Source organism: Lutra lutra, chromosome 2 (assembly GCF_902655055.1).
Source record: "Lutra lutra chromosome 2, mLutLut1.2, whole genome shotgun sequence".
Taxonomy (NCBI): Eukaryota; Metazoa; Chordata; class Mammalia; order Carnivora; family Mustelidae; genus Lutra; species Lutra lutra.
The window spans coordinates 174,580,716-174,599,093 of NC_062279.1; the positions used below are offsets into that span (position 1 = coordinate 174,580,716).

At 39.9% G+C, this 18,378-nt stretch overlaps 1 protein-coding gene across 4 annotated transcripts in view; it reads right to left on the reverse strand.

Annotated features, from left to right (window-relative positions):
* Positions 1-2,244: 2,244 nt before the first annotated feature.
* Positions 2,245-18,378, reverse strand: part of UGDH (UDP-glucose 6-dehydrogenase) — a 35,043-nt gene continuing 18,909 nt past the window's right edge. For all 4 annotated transcript variants that reach the window (XM_047719136.1, XM_047719135.1, XM_047719137.1 and 1 more), the window contains 9 exons: positions 15,909-16,109; positions 15,602-15,799; positions 14,675-14,822; positions 11,528-11,622; positions 8,806-8,936; positions 8,460-8,593; positions 7,246-7,337; positions 7,012-7,122; positions 2,245-3,624 (listed from right to left, as the gene is read on the reverse strand). In XM_047719136.1, the coding sequence (XP_047575092.1) occupies positions 3,514-3,624; positions 7,012-7,122; positions 7,246-7,337; positions 8,460-8,593; positions 8,806-8,936; positions 11,528-11,622; positions 14,675-14,822; positions 15,602-15,799; positions 15,909-16,109 (1,221 nt within the window). In that variant the 3' untranslated portion in view covers positions 2,245-3,513. The remainder of the gene's footprint in view (positions 3,625-7,011; positions 7,123-7,245; positions 7,338-8,459; positions 8,594-8,805; positions 8,937-11,527; positions 11,623-14,674; positions 14,823-15,601; positions 15,800-15,908; positions 16,110-18,378) is intronic.

An 18,378-nucleotide genomic window follows, 5' to 3' on the forward strand; every position in this document is an offset into this window, starting at 1 on the left:
CATTTTTTAGCACCTCATGACATCTGCCTCAGAGTGGGTACAGACAGCTAATTTGAAATAGTTTAAATATTGCTCCCTGAATGCGAATACAGTCCATTTATGGGCAGCTAGACCTTAATTTCACTGTGTTGACTGTCTCTCCTTTCTTTTCTCAGCCTCCTATCAAACCTCAGACCACTTTCTGGTGGTTGGGAGTCTCCAAGAGGATGAAGGGCAGGGACTCCCCTCCTCAGTTTTGCCCTATCTGCCTTCTGATTCTTTCCTTGGGGTGGTATTCCTTTAGTCTGCCTAAGGCCACAGATACTAGCTCTTTTCATCGTTCCTCTAAAATGAGGCTTTCAACGTCAAGAAAAGCTCCTATTCAAATGGCTGTGACCTTGAGCAAATTACTTCATCTCTCTAGCTTTCTGCCTTCATCTGAAAATGGGGATAGAACTCATCTCAAAGGACTTATGTGAGGAATAGATGAGAAGATGCACCTAAAGGGCCTGGCATCGAACTGCTTCGTAAACTGTGTTAATTACGGTACTCTTAGTGATTCCAGCGCCTACGCGTGGCTCTGGTTCAGTGGGACCAGCTTGTTACTGTGTCTAATGGCCATGTCCGTCACCTGCTCACCACTGTGCAGTAAGAACTTTGCATGGACATTAACCTCACATCATCTTTGTAACAACTCTTCGTGTTAGAGGTTAATTATCTCTAGTTTACAGGTGAAGAAAATAAGGCTTTCAGGTAAGTTAGCCAAAATATCACATGCTAATCCGTAGTGCAGTTAGGATTCAAAGCTTAAGTGGAATGACACATTCTGGAGAACACGTCCTGAGAGAGGTTTCACTTTTCTATATATACTTCTCTATTTGAATGTTTTCTTTTGTGCCATATCCCTGTATTGTTTTCTTCCTTCCTCCTTCCTTTTATAGTAAAGGAGTAGGACAGGGGCAGAGGGAATCCCAAGCAGGCCCCACGCCCAGCATGGAGCCCAATGAAGGGTTCCACCTCACAACCCCAAGATCATGACGTGAGCCAAAGCGGAGTTCAACCCTTAACTGATTGAACCACCCAGGTGCTGTCCCTGTATTATTTTCAATTGTAAATCCTAGTTAATAAACTCACCACGATTCATTGCCCCAATCAAAAACATACCAGCTAATAGAAATAGAAACCTTATGTCATTTAAAACACACACACACACACACACACACACACACACACACACGTATACACACACAGTCTTTAATTTTCTTAGTAGCGAGAAAAAGCCTAACCACCTTCTTGCAAATTTTCACATGAAGGACTCAAATTGCTGTGTTACTTGTCCAGGTACTGTTTTTTTGTTTTTTTTTTTTTGTTTTTTTTCCCTCCCATTACAAATAGCAGGTATACATGGTTCTATATCTTTTCCCCATTTTCCCTTTTTAGTTAATAACTATACTTTAGGGGCGCCTGGGGGGCTCAATGGGTTGAGCCTCTGCCTTTGGATCAGGTCGTGATCTCAGGGTCCTGGGATCGAGCCCTGCGTCGGGCTCTCTGCGTGGCAGGGAGCCTGCTTCCCTCTCTCTCTCTCTCTCTCTCTCTCTGCCTACTTGTGATCTCTGTCGAATAAATAAACAAAATCTTAAAAAAAAGAAAAACTATACTTTACACATAATTATTTACTTATCAGTCCTAGGCACTGAAGCATCCTGCAGCTAAAATCAGTGCCTGATTCTATCTGCTTTTGTAAGAAATCTTTGGGTTATAATTCCCCTTAACGGGATATAAGGTTATTAAGCAGAATACAAGAATATTTTCAAGCAGGAATGTAAAGCAAATTCTAATTAATAAGTTCATTCTCACCTCAGGGTCTTTTGAGTAAGGATTCATTTTATGTTCAATCACTCTGATGTTTTTCTCTTTCTGATGTTTTTTTTCACTCTGATCTGCAAACGTTTTCTTAAAGAGCCAGATAGCAAATATTTTAGGCTTTTCAGGCCAAGGGGCAAAATTGGGGACTTACATAACCATTTAAAATGTAATCATGTGAAAACCATTCTTAGCTTACAGGTGGCTCACCAGATTTGGCCCATGAGCTTTGGTTTGCCAATATGTGATCTATTTGCTAAATTCCCACCCTTTCTTACATCATTTGAATGATGTAATACCCTTTTCTCAAAAAAGTAAGGAGTAATATTTTTCTGTCTAATGTCAGACTGTCACAACTCATTTGTTACTTGCACTATGACAAAAAATACACCCACACAATTGTTGATAGAGAATATTTTATTTATGTATTTGATATCGGTACAGATGTCTGTCCTCATCTGTATATTTGTCTCTGCATTCTTACTGAGCTGCAAAATTCCTAAAGGATGACACTGTATCGTTCACTTGATTTGTACATTCTCAGCAAAGCACAAGCACCAGATGGACATCTGACATATTTCAATGATAAAGGACAAGAGAAAATAAAAGTCAGTAAGAGACATAAGAAAAAAGCACATGGAAACATATAAAAATTCTCATTTTAGAGTTATGCTATACAGAATTCATAAAATCTACTGCTTTAAGTTCATACATGAGATTATATTGGTTTTATTATTTAAAGAAAAAGGGGAAACTTCAACGAGCTATAGAAATAAAAATGCAAAATAGAGGTAACAAATATTTTTGGCTCTTGAACTAAAAAAATAGTGATTGGTGAGAAAAAATGAGATGTGAAGAATAAACTAGACCAATACTGATATTCTCGTCATGTTAAAAATAAAATTGCCGTTCAGTCTTACTTGAATTGATTGGAATTGAGCAGTGATGATCTTCTGGGGGTAAAAAAAAAACAACACAGCTCCTTAAAACAAAAGGAGCAAAGGAACATTACCCAAACCAAACTTGTAGTGTCACTAGTAACGTGGAAGCATAGGGAAAATATTTTGAGCACATCCAAAGAAAAAAAAAAAAAAAAGAAAAGCACACAAGGGCCCATTCTGTCCGCTGCATCCTCCTTCCAGGTTCAGAGAGACAGGAAACGGCTTGGCAAACGCCTTACCCAGTTAAGCTGGAAATCTCTAAGTCTCCAGAACACTTTTTGAAAGAGTAGCAGGTTTAGCCCAGTATTTAGGACAGCAATCTCATCATTTAAAATACATATTTAATGACAAGTAAATAAACCAATGATCAGAAAAACCAAAGAGTGCCTTTTCCCTTATAATGTGATATTAAAAGTGCTGCCTATGGACATTTTGTAAAGTAAAAAGTGTTTCAGGTTTAATTTTTATTTTACAAAAATCGACGCCATTAAAACCGACATGATTATTTACGACTCATCCAATCACTGAAGTAACAACATTATAAAAATATGTAAAAAATATTCTAGATTCATAATACCAGATATGCTAATTCCCGTACAGCTAATATAAATTTGGTTATTAAAAAAATAGCTTATTTCCTTAAAAACACTTTGTTCGTTTACCATTTAATATCAGGTGGATATCTGCTATCCTAAAGTACCAAAAAAATTACAAATAAAAATGGCAATGTTTATACTCTGGGTTTCTTGTTTGGTGGATCCTGAAGACTGAACTTTGGAATTTCCCCAGAAGGAGCATATGGAATTCTCTTTGAAGACACTTTTTTCCCAATTGTTTCAATCTAGAGGAGAAAAAAAGACTTTAGAAAGAAAATCTGGAGTATTCTTTTTTCCTTTTAAAAGTAAAAGAGGGAGGCGCCTGGGTGGCTCAGTTGTTGGGCGTTTGCCTTCGGCTTGGGTCATGGTCCCAGGGACCTGGGATGGAGCCCTGCGTCGGGCTCCCTGCTCGGCAAGAAGCCTGCTTCTCCCTCTCCCACTCCTCCAGCTTGTGTTCCCTCTCTCACTGTCTCTCTCTCTCGCTATCAAATAAATAAATAAATAAATAAATAAATAAATAAATCTTTAAAAATAAATAAAATAAAATAAAAGCAAAAGAGGGTCTCAAGTTGTCTGGGTTGCTACGAAAGATCTTTGGTTCCTTCCATGTTTTTTATGTTTCTAGAGTCAGTCTACACTGTCCTCTTCCTAGCCATGTCTGGAGACTCTTACTCCTGCCACTCCTGACACCAGACGCCCTCAAACAGAGGACAGACTCACGTGCCACCAGTGTCTCAGCACATGAATGAAAGCAACTCACAGACCAGGTTCCAGGGGAATCACATTCTCTCTCAAACTCTCTTCTCATGTCTGCTTCCCTTATTCTAAGGAATTAGCATAAGCTGTCACAGCAGAGATTTCAGGAATTCAGGCTTCAGAGTCTGAAAGGCCCCAGCTGGATTCCTGACTGATAATTCCTGTCTACCCAGGCTCTCTAGGTCTTTCTTCCTCATTTATAAATGGTGTTACGACCACTCATTTCAAAAGGTTGTGGTATGGATTAAAGCAGATAAAGTGCTCAGCACTGTGTCTGACAGACAAGTCAGCCTTCAATAAATAAATGGTAGTCTATTTTTATTTTGCATATTACATTTTAAACTGTTCCTCACATATCCAAAATCATTTATCTTATTTTTAAAGGCACTGCTTCTTCAATGACCATAATTTTAGCTCCTCTCTCCAGCAAAAATATACTATACAATTTTCATAAGTGCCTTTGAGTTAAAAATTAATATTAAATTCTGACTCAAAGGGCTTCTGCTTTGTATTCATCAGTTGTCTCGATGACTTATATATGCCCTTTATTTAGTGATTGCATTCCTAATTTTTTTCCTATTTTTTAAAATCCCTAACTACAGGGGTACCTGGGTGGCTCAGTTGTTAAGCATCTGCCTTCCACTCAGGTCATGATCTCAGGGTCCTGGGAACGAACCCCGTTTGGGGCTCCCTGCTCACCGGGGAGCCTGCTTCTCCCTCTCCCACTTTATGTTCCGTCTCTCGCTGTGTCTTTCTCTATCAAATAAATAAATAAAATCTTTAAAAACAAAAAATTAAATAAATAAACAAACAAACAAATAAATAAATCCCTACTACAAGAAGTTAACTTTTAGAAGAACTCAAACTCACATTAAATCTATTTATCTATCTTTATATCTCTTCTCCCTTAGATGAGTCAAAAGTAGAAGAGAAAATGTGTCTGTGCCTTGGAAGTCATCTTTAAAAAATAACATTGCTTCAGTTTAAGTGATGACTGGAAAAAGCAGTCATGTTGTTACTCACTAAGGAGGGGCAGGACAGAAGAATCCCAAGGGTTTCTGGTGGAGTGTTAACAGACAAGGATGTCATCTGCTTCTGGTTGCAAGTGAATCCCTCATGAATGAGAAATGAGCAATGAATTCTAAGTAGGAAGGATCTTCAACAAGTCAGTGACAGGTCATGAGAACCAGATCAGATCTTCTGAGCAGCAGATAAGGCCCAATCGGTAGGTATGTCTCCGAGGAGGCCGGCACTGAGCAGATAGATGTGCACGGCCAGCTCCGTGCCCTGCCCGGCCCTGTTCTGCTCGAGGACTCTGCTGACTGCTCTCTCCTGGCCTATTTCTTCATCCTCCGCAACCTCCCCTAAAGCCTCCGCCCCCACATACACGCTGCTCTGAGGAGATGGAAAGTACCTCCTTCTTATTAATACTCTTGTGGCTCCCGGGGAAAATTGAAATTGATGCAACATGGAATGTACCGCTCAGGTTGCTGTCAGCTCTCTAAACATTCCATAATTAATTGACAAACTTGGAATTAATTAAAAAGGGCCAGTCCCATGGAAGCTCCCATACTTTTCACTCAGACCTCTCAGGTGCTGGGACAGTGCTGAGCACTCAGACGGTTCAGGATCCCGTACAAGATCAGATGATATACTGCCTCTTGTAGTTTTGTTTTGCCTTTCTTTTTAAAGATTTTATTAATTTATTTGTCAGATAGAGAGCACAATCAGGGGGAGTGGCAGGCAGAGGGAGAGGCAGGCTCCCTGCTGAGCAAGGAGCCCGATGTTGGTCTTGATCCCAGGACCCCAGGATCATGACCTGAGCTGAAGGCAGAGGCTTAACCCACCGAGCCACCCAGGTGTCCCCATTTTGCAGTTTTCAAAACATTCATATAGGAATAAGAGACCTGGCCTCTGAGGGGGTCAGTGTGCTGCAGACAGTTTGACAGAGCAGCCTGGGTGGCTCTGGGAAAAAAAAATTAACTTTTTTTTTTAAAGATTTTAATTTTTTTAAGGTTTTCTTTCTTTTCTTTTCTTTTAAAAAGATTTTATTTGACAGAGAGAAACACAGCGAGAGAGGAAGCACAGGCAGAGAGAGTGGGAAGGGGAAAAGCAGGCTTCCCACTGAGCAAGAAGAAGCCCGATGCAGGGCTCGATCCCAGGACCCCGGGATCATTACCAGAGCTGAAGGCAGACGGTTAACAACTGAGCCACCCAGGCGCCCCAAAGATTTTAATTTTTTATCTGACAGAGTGAGAACACAAGCAGGGGGAGTGGCAGGCAGAGGGAGAGGGAGAACCAGGCTCCCCGCTCAGTAGGGAGCCCAATGGAGGACTAGATCCCAGGACCCCAGGAACATGACCTGAGCCAAAGGCAGTTTGCTACCCAGGTTCCTGAAAAAATTTTAAGTTTGTATATTTTCTTATTTGATCTTTATATGAGGTAAGGCAAGGTAGACAAATACTAAATGATCTTTAGGTCACAAATCAAGGAGGGAATAAAGTAATTACAGAAATCACATAGAGATTTCCCAGAGAACTAACATGTTGCCCCAAGTTATGTTATTGCTAAAGTAGGAAATATTAAAATTCTAAAACTCAAACACACTAAAAAGCAAATGACCGGGGCACCTGGGTGGCTCAGTGGGTTAAGCCTCTGCCTTCGGCTCAGGTCATGATCTCAGGATCCTGGTATCAAGCCCCACATCAGGCTCTCTGCTTAGCAGGGAGCCTGCTTCCCCCTCTCTCTCTCTGCCTGCTACTTGTGATCTCGATCTCTGTCTCTCTGTCAAATAAATAAATAAAATCTTTAAAAAAAAAAAAAAAAAAGCAAATGACCAAGCAAACAAAACCAGACCCATCTGGGATCATAATGACCTGGAAGCCAATGGTTTGTAGCTCATTGTGGAGCCCGTCCAAGACACGCCGCCCATCAAAGATAAAGGCTGGCTTCAGCATTTTCTTATGAATGCGCTCATAATCCAGTTCCTATGAAGACAGAAGCAAAAAAAAAAAAAAAAAAATTAGAACATATACATGAACACATACTCAACCTCAAATGATACCAGAATCCTTCTAAAATTTTCATTAATATGACCTTTGTCACCTCACCTTAAACATGTCCCACTCTGTGCAAATAACCACAGCATGGGCGCCATCACATGCTTCATATGGGTCCTTGGAAATGGTCACAAGCCGGGACACTATAATAAGAGCCACAAGAAACTGACAATAAGAAAGGGGTTATTTATAATTATGCACTTTAATACTAGGATTGCAGGCAGATTGAGGGTCTGACAGAAGTAGAACCTCTGGGGCTCTTCAGAATATGTTGGAAAACCCATTAGACTAACCCACTGACGATCACGTCAAATCAAAGTTGATGGAACAATGTCTAAGAGTTTAATTTATCATACCAATGATAAAAATGGAAGAACCACGGAAGCAACACAAATGTCTAACAATTAGATGAATGGATAAAGAAGATGTCTCTCTCTCTCTCTCTCTCTCTCTCTCACACACACACACACACACACACACACACACACACGATAGAATATTATTCAGCCATAAAAAAGAATGAAATCTTGCCATTTGCAATGACATGGATGGAGCTAGAGCGTATTATGCCAAGTGAAATAAGTCAGTCAGAGAAATACAAGTACCATATGATTTCACTCATGTGGAATTTAAGAAACAAAACAAACAAACAAAGGAAAAAAAGAGAGAAAGGGAGACAAACCAAGAAACAGACCTTTTTTTAAAAAGATTTTATTTATTTACTTGGCAGAGACAGAAAGAGATCACAAGTAGGCATAGAGGCAGGTGGGGGGGGCGGGGGGGGAAGCAGGCTCCCGGCTGAGCAGAGAGCGAGATGCGGGGGTTTGATTCCAGGAGGCTGAGATCATGAGCTGAGCTGAAGGCAGAGGCTTAACCCACTGAGCCACCCAGGCGCCCCAAGAAACAGACTCTTAACTATAGAGAATAAACTAAGGTTATGAGAGGGGAGGCGAGTGGGGGATGAGTGAATAGGGGATGGGGTTTAAAGAGAATACTTAGCATGATGAGTACTGAGTAATGTACAGAACTGTTGAATCAGTATGTTGTAAACCAGAAACAAATACTGTAATAATACTGAAAATAATACTGTAATACTGTAGGTTAACTATACTGGAATGAAAACATTTTTTAAACGCAGTATTTCATTAAAACACACACACACACACACACACACACACACAACGACAGAACAACCAAAGGTTTCTAGAAAACAAACAGGTTTTGGGGTCCATACTCAAAGTGACTCATGAGACTCAAAGCCTTACCTTGGTCATCCTGGGAAACTCCTGGGTGAGAAAGATCCACAACTATTTGTTCCCTTGGTACTTTGGGATCATATATATGGAGATGTGCACCTTCATCCATCAAATATTTGCTGATATATATACTAGAAGATTCTCTGAAGGAAAAAAATCAGTGTTTCTAAGCTTAGAAATTGCATATATTCTAATAATCTAGAAGCTTACAAAGATTCTATCTATTGTGAGGATACAGATGTTCACTTTATTTTTATTCTTCATACTCAATATGTATGCATATATTTCACATACACACATCCACCATTAAAAATCAAAATCTCAAAGAGGTTGAAATATTTTAAAGAACTGGTACCTTGTATCGCCGGTGTCCTTTTTGAATGCAAATCCCAAAATAGCTATCTTCTTATCAGTTACGGTATTAAACAAACTGTCTATAATCCGGGAAGCAAACCTCCTTCTCTGGTAGTCATTCATATCTATAACCTGAAATTACATGTACAGTTATGCAATGTTGCCTGTATAATGAGTGTGGTTAAAAGAGGAGTGGCCTATGCCATACACTGCTCACAGTTTACAGTACTATTGTATGAATAATAACAGGGGACAAAGATTAACCAACCTCTTCAGTATCTATTGATTAAAAAAAAAAAAAAGAATTAGTACCCCACCACTTAAAACCATCAAAAAAGTCTTCATTTGGCTTAACTTTCCATGCACCCATCTGGGATAGAATAAAGATGGGGCACACAGTTAAGTTTCAACCCCATTAGGGATCTAGCTGCAAGAACAGACTAAAAAAGGCAAATAGAAAACAAGTGTTCTCCTTAGCCAACTTCTCCAAACCCTGTGGAAGCAAAGCTGTAACCGATCCAATCCCAAAACAGCCCCTCCTATGCTTACCCATCACCCCTCACCAGTGAGTAGAAAGTGGACAGAGAACAGTTGAACAATGCACAGCGTTACACCTGTCCTCTAGATGAATCAAAATACCATTAACCCTTGGCAAACTTGCTGGTTTTTTGAGAGAGAGGGAGTGTTCGCAGGGAGGGGGAGGAGGAGAGAGAGAATCTTAAGCAGGCCCAGTGGGATCTCATGACCTTGAGATCATGACCTGAGCTGAAATCAAGAGTCAGAAGCTTAACCAACTGAGCCACCCAGGTGCCCCTCTCCCTTGGCAAAGTTTTTAAAGAGATATTATTATAAGTGTAAAAGTCTCTGGGCACCTAATCCTTTACTCGCCTAAGAGTTTATAAACAATCTTCATATTCGTGACCAGAGGAATAAAAACAAAGAGGCTGGTTTTTACTTTTTTAAGGCTATGATTTTTAGGGGCTGTCTCAAAATTTGAGAGCTTGGGAAATGAGACTCCCAAAATCAAGCATTTATCTGCATTTTTGCCACGATGGACAGGAAGATAAAGTCATCTCGCTGGATTGAGTGAAACTGTTACATTATGTATTTTTCTTTAAAAGTGCATTTTCTTATATTCTCACCCACTGCTGAAACCTAAAAAACTATAAACTTGCAGAAAAGCTTTTGAGGAAGATATATATATATATATATATATATATATATATATATATACACACACACATATGTATATATATATATATATATTGGCTGGTGTCTTGGACAAATTATTTAAAATCTCTAAGACTCAGTTTCCTCACCTATAAATTGGGGATAATATTAGTGACGAGGACTAAATGAAATACTACCTGCAAAGTACCTATAAAAAAAAAAATGCCTGGTTCACAGACAGCACTCAATTAATATTAACTCTATTTTCAATTTGGGAAGCATCTCTAATTTCAGCTCTGTGAATCTCAAAAGGACAAAACAGGTATCAACACACACAGACCACTAGAAAGCATTACGATACAGGTTCTTCCTTTATTTTTATTTTCTGTCTTTAAGATCGAAAATAGTTATAATTTTTTACTTTAAAAAAATGTTCTTTTATTTATTTCTAAAGATTTTATTTATTTATTTGAGAGAATGAGTGAGTGAGAGAGAGCACACAGGCAGGGGAGAAGCAGAGGCAGAGGGAGAAGCAGACACCCTGCTGAGCAGGGAGCCCCGTGTGAGGTTTGATCCCAGGAGCCTGGGATCATGACCTGAGCCAAAGGTAGCTGGCCAACTGACTGAGCCACCCAGGCGCCCCAGAAGAATTACAATTTCTTACAAGATTTACTTTTCTATTTTAGAGAGAAAGTGAGAGAGTGTGGGGCAGGGGGCAGATGGAGGAGACAGAATCTCAAGCGGACTCCATGCTGAACGTGGAGCACGAGGTGGGACTCAATCCCAAACCAAGAGTTGTACGCTTAACTGACTGTGCCACCAAGGTGCCCGAAAAGAGTTATAATTAAGAATAATAGTCTTCCTGTTGCTACCTGTCCCCCACCACTGACAAGTTTTAAAAAAAAAAAGAGAGAGAGAGAGATGTGAAGGGGCGCCTGGGTGGCTCCATAGTTCGATAGCTAAGCGTCTGCCTTCAGCTCAGGTCATGATCCCAGGGTCCTGGGATCAAGCCCCGCATTGGGCTCCCTGCTGAGCAGGAAGCCTGCTTCTCTCTCTCCCACTCCCCCTGCTTCTGTTCCCTCTCTTGCTGTGTCTGTCAAAATAAATAAATAAATAAATAAATAAATAAATAAATAAATAAATAAATAAATAAATAAAATCTTAAAAAAAAAAAAAAAAGTCTGATTCTTGATATTGGGTCAGGTCATGATCTCAGGGTCATGAGATCAAGCCCCACGTTGGGCTCCAGGCTGAGGCCTCTTTTCCCTCTGCCCCTTCTCCCACAAAAAGAATAATAGTTCTTGCTTTACTCTGGGAGCAAACTTGTTATAAAACTAGAAGAAATATGGTTTACCAGAAATTTCCATTAGAGTTCATTAGCAAAAAAGCCAAATCAAAAACACAGAAGACTAAGAAATAAAACTAACATAAATGAAAAGAATGAGACGTGAGTTCCTGGAGTAAATAAATCCTATCAGAAACATTTTACAGACAAAGGGGGACATGTTTTAATTAGAAGTTAATCAAAAGGTGTTGGCTATAAAGATTAATACCTGCTGCCAATAACGTGCTACTTCAGGCAAATTCAGAGCCTCGCAGAGATAAACCAAATTCAGAACATCTTTCTGAAAGCAGCTTCCACCAAAACCTGAAGAAAAAAGTGGCAATATTTTCATTTATGAACCATGACTGAATCATGTGACAAATCTGTCATACTAAATTTGAGGGCCTATGCTAGAATTTTTTTTTCTAAGTAAACTCCATACCCCACATGGGTCTCAAACTTACAACCCCAAGATCAAGAGTCACATGCTCTACTGACTCTGCCAGCCAGATGGCCCTATGACAGGATTTTTTTCTTTTTTCTTTTTTTAAATTCATTTGACAGAGAGAGACACAGTAAGAGAGGGAACACAAGCAGGGGAAGTGGGAGAGAGAGGAGCAGGCTTCCCGCTGAGTAGGGAGCCTGATGCAGGGCTCGATCCCAGGACCCTGGGATCATGACCTGAGCTGAAGGCAGATGCTTAGTGACTGAGCCGCCCCGGAGCCCCTCTTTTTTCTTTTTTAGAGAGAGGGGAAGGAAGGGAGAGTCAGAGGGAGAGGGAGAGAGAGAATCTTAAGCAGGTTCCATGCCCAGTGTGGATCTCATAAACCTGAGATCACGACCTGAGTGGAAATCAAGGCTCAGACACTTAACCAACAGAGTTACACAGGCGCCCCTAGAATTTTTAATAATAAAATTCAGATGTTGGACATTTAGTGGATTTGGAGATTGTGTGAAATCTTCAAGCAACTAATAAACAAACTCTATAAACAATTTCCAGATAATCTTCTAGTTAATGTTTTATTATGGCTATATTTTCTATTTTATTTCTCATTCATCTAGTATCACTGCTCCACATCTCTTACTTTAGCGCAGGGCTGGTAAACTTTTATGGGACAAACTGTAAATATTTTAGCCTTTGTGAGCACAACTATATAATTCTGCTTTTGCAGCTCAAAAGCAGTTGGACAATATGTAATAAAATAGCTATGGCTAAGTCTTTAATCCCCATCACCTGTTTCCCCCATCCCCACTCCCTTCCCCTCTGGCAACAACAGTACTTTCCCTATAGTTAAGAGTCTGTTTGTTGGTTTGTCTCTTTTCTCCTTTGCTTGTTTTGTTTCTTAAATTCCGTATATGAGTGAAATCACATGGTATTTGTTTTTCTGACTTATTTCTCTAGCATTATTCTCTCTAGATCCCTTCCTGTTGGTGCAAATAGCATCGTTTCATTCTTTTTTATGGCTGAGTAATAGCCCATTGTGTTTATATACCCCGTCTTCCTTACCCATTCACCTGTCATTGGACACTTGGGTTACCTCCCTCTCTTGCCTATTGTAAATAATGTTCATAAAAACAAACATAGGGGTGCACGTATCTTCCAGTCAGAGTTTTTGTATTCTTTGGGTAAATACCCAGTAGTGGAGTTACTGGACCATATGGTAATTCTATTTTTAATTTTTGAGGAACCTCCATACTGTTTTCCAGAGTGGCTGCACCAGTTTGCATTCCCACCAACAGAGCATGAGGGTTCCTTTTTCTCCACATCCTCACCAACCTTGTGGTTTCCTGTGTTGTTGGTTTTAACCATTCTGACAGGTGTGAGGTGATATCTCATTGTGGTTTTGATTTGTATTTCCCTGATGTTGAGTGATGTTTTCATGTGTCTGTTGACTATCTATATGTCTTCTTCAGAGAAATGTTTGTTCATGTTTTCTACCTGCACCCTTTTTTAAAGTTCTATGCTCAGAATGCAACTTGAACTCATGACCCTGAGATCTAGAGTCGCATATTCTACAAACTGAGCCAGGCAGGCGCCCTCTAACCATTTTTTATTGGATTATTTAGTTTTTGGGGTGTTGAGTTATATAAGTTCTTTATGTTTTTTATTTATTTACCTTTTAAAAAGATTTTATTTATTTGACAGAGAAAGAGAGATCACAAGTAGGCAGAGAGGCAGGCACAGAGAGAGAAGGGGAAGCAGGCTCCCCACTGAGCAGAGAGCCTGATGTGGGGCTCAATCCCAGGCCCCTGAGATCATGACCTGAGCTGAAGCCAGAGGCTTAACCCACTGAGCAGCTCAGGTGCCCTTCTTTATATATTTTAGTTAGTATTTATCGGATATGTCATTAGCAAATATCTTCTCCCATTCAATAGGTTGTATTTTAGTTTTGTTGATACATAATCGTTTTGTATTGCTTTTTTATTTTTTCAAATAATCTCTGCCCCCAATGTGAGGCTCAAACTCATGACCCAGAGGACAAGAACTGCATGTTCTACCAACTGAGGCAGCCAGGCACCCCATTCTTATTTTTGTGTGTTTAAAGACACCTTATTTAATATATCCTGATGTACTCGAACTCATGCCTGAATAAAGCTGCTCTAACCCCAGGTATTTTGTCTGAGGGGCACACATCACAGGCTCCTGGCATTTCAGAACACTAGCGAGCACTAGTGCATGGCATGCAATATGCCTGGGGGCCATTTAAAAAAATGAAATCACCACCAAAAAGCACAAAAAATGTAAAAAATGTGGCACGAAGTAGATCACAAAAAGAGCACTTGTTTACAGAATGGGAGCTGAAACCAGAAAACAAGTGCACTGCGTGACACAATTTCAGCTGGGAAGGTCTGTGTTGGTGACTCAATTTTTTTGCTGCTCTCCGTGTCTACAAATGACCACGAAAGCACTATAAGCATTGATTTAGGGATTACAAATAAGTTTCAGCAAGTAGGATAATTCACACGTACAGGCCTGGCAAATAATGAGGACCAGCTGTATTTCATCAAGGCCACATTTCCGAAAGTATATATTAGTAGGCAAAGCAAATGACAGGGAATTTTCTTCCCGTTTACTTCAGTAAGGTATTGAGTTATTTCCTATGTGGTCTCCCCAACTTACTCTTCCTAAATGTTCTAACTAAATATTAATTAATCCCCCTAAAATGGCAAACTATGCTTGTCTTACTAATCAATCAGTAATTATTAAAATAATGTAAGTTTAATTATCGCTTCACTTGGCAAGTTCTTGATAGGTTGAAGGCTACACATATCATGGAATCATTACTCTAAGTGCATTAAATTATGCAAAGACGTCCTTAAAGTTAGAGACCTAGCCAAAGGAACCTCCTTTATGTACAGAAACATTTCAATTTACCAACACTGGCTTTCAGAAACTTATTTCCAATTCTCTGGTCCATTCCAATGGCTGTTGCCACTTCTTCTACATCAGCCCCTGTGGCTTCACAGAGGGCACTAATGGAGTTAATGCTGCTGATCCTCTGGGCAAGAAAAGCATTTGCTGCCTTTGGGGGAAAAAAAAGAAAGGAAAAGTACGATGAGTTAAAATAGCAATTTTCTATGTCAGGATTATATTTCATCGAGTTGATATAATTACTGAGGGAGATAGAGAAGTTACTAATGGGCTCAATTTGAGGAGGCTATGGATGTGTTGGTAAAGGAAAATATGTTTTTGTTTTTTTTGTTTTTTTGTTTTTTTTTTTTAAGATTATTTATTTATTTGTCAGAGAGAGAAAGAGCAAGCACAAGCAGGGAGATGCAGGATATCCACTGAGCAGGAAGCTGGACACAGGACTTCATCCCAGGACCCTGAGATCGTGACCTGAGCTGAAGGCAGACGCTTAACGGACCAAACCATCCAGGCATCCCAAGGAAAATATTTTAAATTAGAGAAGAAAGAGGATTAAGATTGGGATTAAAAATAGAAAGAGTGAGAGGCGCCTGGGTGGCTCAGTGGGTTGAGCCGCTGCCTTCGGCTCAGGTCATGATCTTGGGGTCCTGGGATCGAGTCCCGCATCGGGCTCTCTGCTCAGCATGGAGCCTGCTTCCCCCTCTCTTTCCGCCTGCCTCTCTGCCTACTTGTGAGCTCTCTCTGTGTCAAATAAATAAATAAAATCTTAAAAAAAATTTAGAATTTTCTAAAACATTTTATACTGCGATATTTGATTTCCCTCGTGAAAATTATTTCACAATGGGCAAGAAAGTACCTGTGTGGCTTATTAGGCTTAAGAGAAATTAGTCCTTAGCTTTGAATTTCATGGAGGGTTGAACGCTGTGTACCAACCAGTTTGGAAAGTTCTGAAGACCAAGTATTGGTGGTAAGGATCTTTTCTCTGGGAACCCAGTGCTCGTACACAGCACACAGTGCCTGCACAGCCCTCTGGCCCTCAGGGGTTTCATCCCCTCCAATCAGCACTCTGTCCGGGTTCTTCAGGTCCTTGATGGCCGTTCCTTCCGCCAAGAACTCAGGGTTGGACAGCACCTAGAATCCCAATGCAAAGCCAAATTTCAAACTTAGAATTAACCGGGAGCGACTATAAGGCAACAATATTTATGTAAGAATCAGGTTCCAGGGCTGCCTTTGTTTATACCTGTAAATTCAAGTTGGGTTTCGTGTTTGCATCAAATATTCGACGAATACTTTCTGCTGCCCGCACTGGAACTGTGCTTTTCTCCGTCACAATTTTGTACCCGTGTGAGTTTTGCACAATGCGTCTGGCACAAGCCTCGATATACTTCAGGTCTGCCGCGCGACCTTTCCCCATTCCGTAGGTTTTTGTTGGAGTGTTCACCTGATGGAAGCACATGGGATTATGAATGAAAATATCCATGAGAGATTCAGTCATTCCAAGATGAACCTCGAGCCATCAGTGAACTAGTTAAGCGGGAAGCTATTATCATTAGCTTTCATTTAACCCCCTATTAGTTTCATGGAAATGATATATTTTAATAATATAATCATCAGACAGATGCCTGAAACATCTGGGGAACTCGTTCAACAAATTTTTGTTGAGAAGCTCCTGTATAATGACAGATACCCAGGCAGGCAGCTTCCAAGCTAAGCCCTGGAGATACAAAGATGAATGAGACTGTTCCTGTCCTCGAGGAGTTCACAGGCTGAAATGAAATGTAAGTTTCCTTTCCTCTTTATTGTATGCAATATATCCAGGTCTTTAAAACCTTTTCTATCCTCCTTTCTAACAGACCTATATCAATAGCTTTTCAAAAGTATTTGCGGTATCATTCACAAATGCTTTCTTAGCTCATTAAAGCAAGACATTATCTAGCATCTTTAGGACCCACAATACTATGTAGACAACTATCAAACAGAAAGAAAAAGAAATCATGAGTCCAGAGTCTAGGCATTTCCTTTTGGCTTAGCTGTACCATGTAACCTTGGAGAAGTGTAGCTGCCTTTGTTTCAACTACCTCATTGGAAAATGAGGATAGCATGCTCCCTAAAATCTAACATGTGGGTTTTATAATGCTTTGGTAAAAATCAAAGCACTCCAGAAAGCCCAAAATTCTAAAGAGAGAGAGAGAGACAGAGAGAGTATGGTGTGTGTGTGTGTATGTGTGTTTAAGCAAGCTCCATGCCCAACGTGGGGCTTGAACTGAGGACCCTAATACTGAGTCTTATGCTCTACCACTGAATCAGCCAGGTGTCCCTTACACAAGAAGAGTTTTTGAACCAGTAATTAGTGGTACTAGTTCTTGTCTCTTGACAAGCTTATAACCTAATGGGGGACTAAAAAAAGGAAGCAAGCCGAAATAAATCAAAACTCAAAGACTGTGTTGAGGTGTGAAAATCCGGAGAACAACAGTTGTTTATTTTCATGGAACGACTTAGGAAAAGCCTTAGACATGGAAGTCAGCGTTCACCAGAGCACAGAAGGGCCAAGACCGCTAATAGGATAAGGCGGAACATGCTAAAAATGATAGAGGATCAGACGGCTTCCCCTCATACAGGTGCTCTGAAGAGAACAATTGCACACTGATTCATATACAACTATTCCTACCTAGAATATGCCTAAAATTAGCCTGAGGTAGGAGGAAAGGGAGAGAAGTAGTAAATGAAGCAAGATCAGCCATGATAACTGCTGACAGTGGAGAATGGGTAAATAGATTTCATTATATTATTGTCTCCATCTCTTGTATGAATTTGATATTTTCCATAATGAAAAGCAGACCAAAAATAAATCCAAAAAAGCTGATCCAGAGAATAAAGAGAAGTAGAAAGAGAAGTAGGTGTGAGTTATACAGTAATAAATTACTATAAGAGGTATGCAAAGTAATAGCTTAGAAAGATCCAGGGCAGCTCAGGCAAGATCCTCAGAGAGGCAAGTATAAAATTAGCTGTCTGGCCAGACCACCCTAAAGTGGACTCTACTGCCTTAGATAGATCCTTTTAAATATATATTTACATATATATATATATATATATATTTTTTTTTTTTTTTTTTAAACAGAAAATTCCCCTACTCCCATTCCAGACTCTGGTTATCCAGAAGTTGGACTAAGATAACTTCGTGATTTTCTCCAAATACCCAGCTACCCCAAAATCTTTTCTCATTTTCTATGCCTTGCTTCTTAAACTTCTCCAAGCTTAAGCAGAGGATGGGTAGGCGAGTCACAGAAGCTATACCAATTTCTCTGAAGTAATTAAGAATACCAAAAGGGAGACTGAATTCATAACGGTTTCACCACTGGCTTCATTACCACTTTATTCTGGATTTAACTCATCTTTATAGTAATGCTTTTGTCTCATCAGTCAGAAACAACCCCTAATTCAACAACATATAATCATTAACAACATGCATAATCAATTCAACAACATTTACCCTCTAGAGCCCTATGATATTTCTTTCCATTAGTTCATGGGACTTAGTCAAAGCCCATGCCACTGACTTTCCCTTTATTCTTTAAGGCCCTAAAGGTCTTGAGTCATAAAACACCCTAGTTCAACCACATATTGGTGATCACTATACTATTACACAGAATATTTGAGCAAATGGCTACGAGGACAGCAATAAGTTACCTTGGTTTGAATATTAGATTATC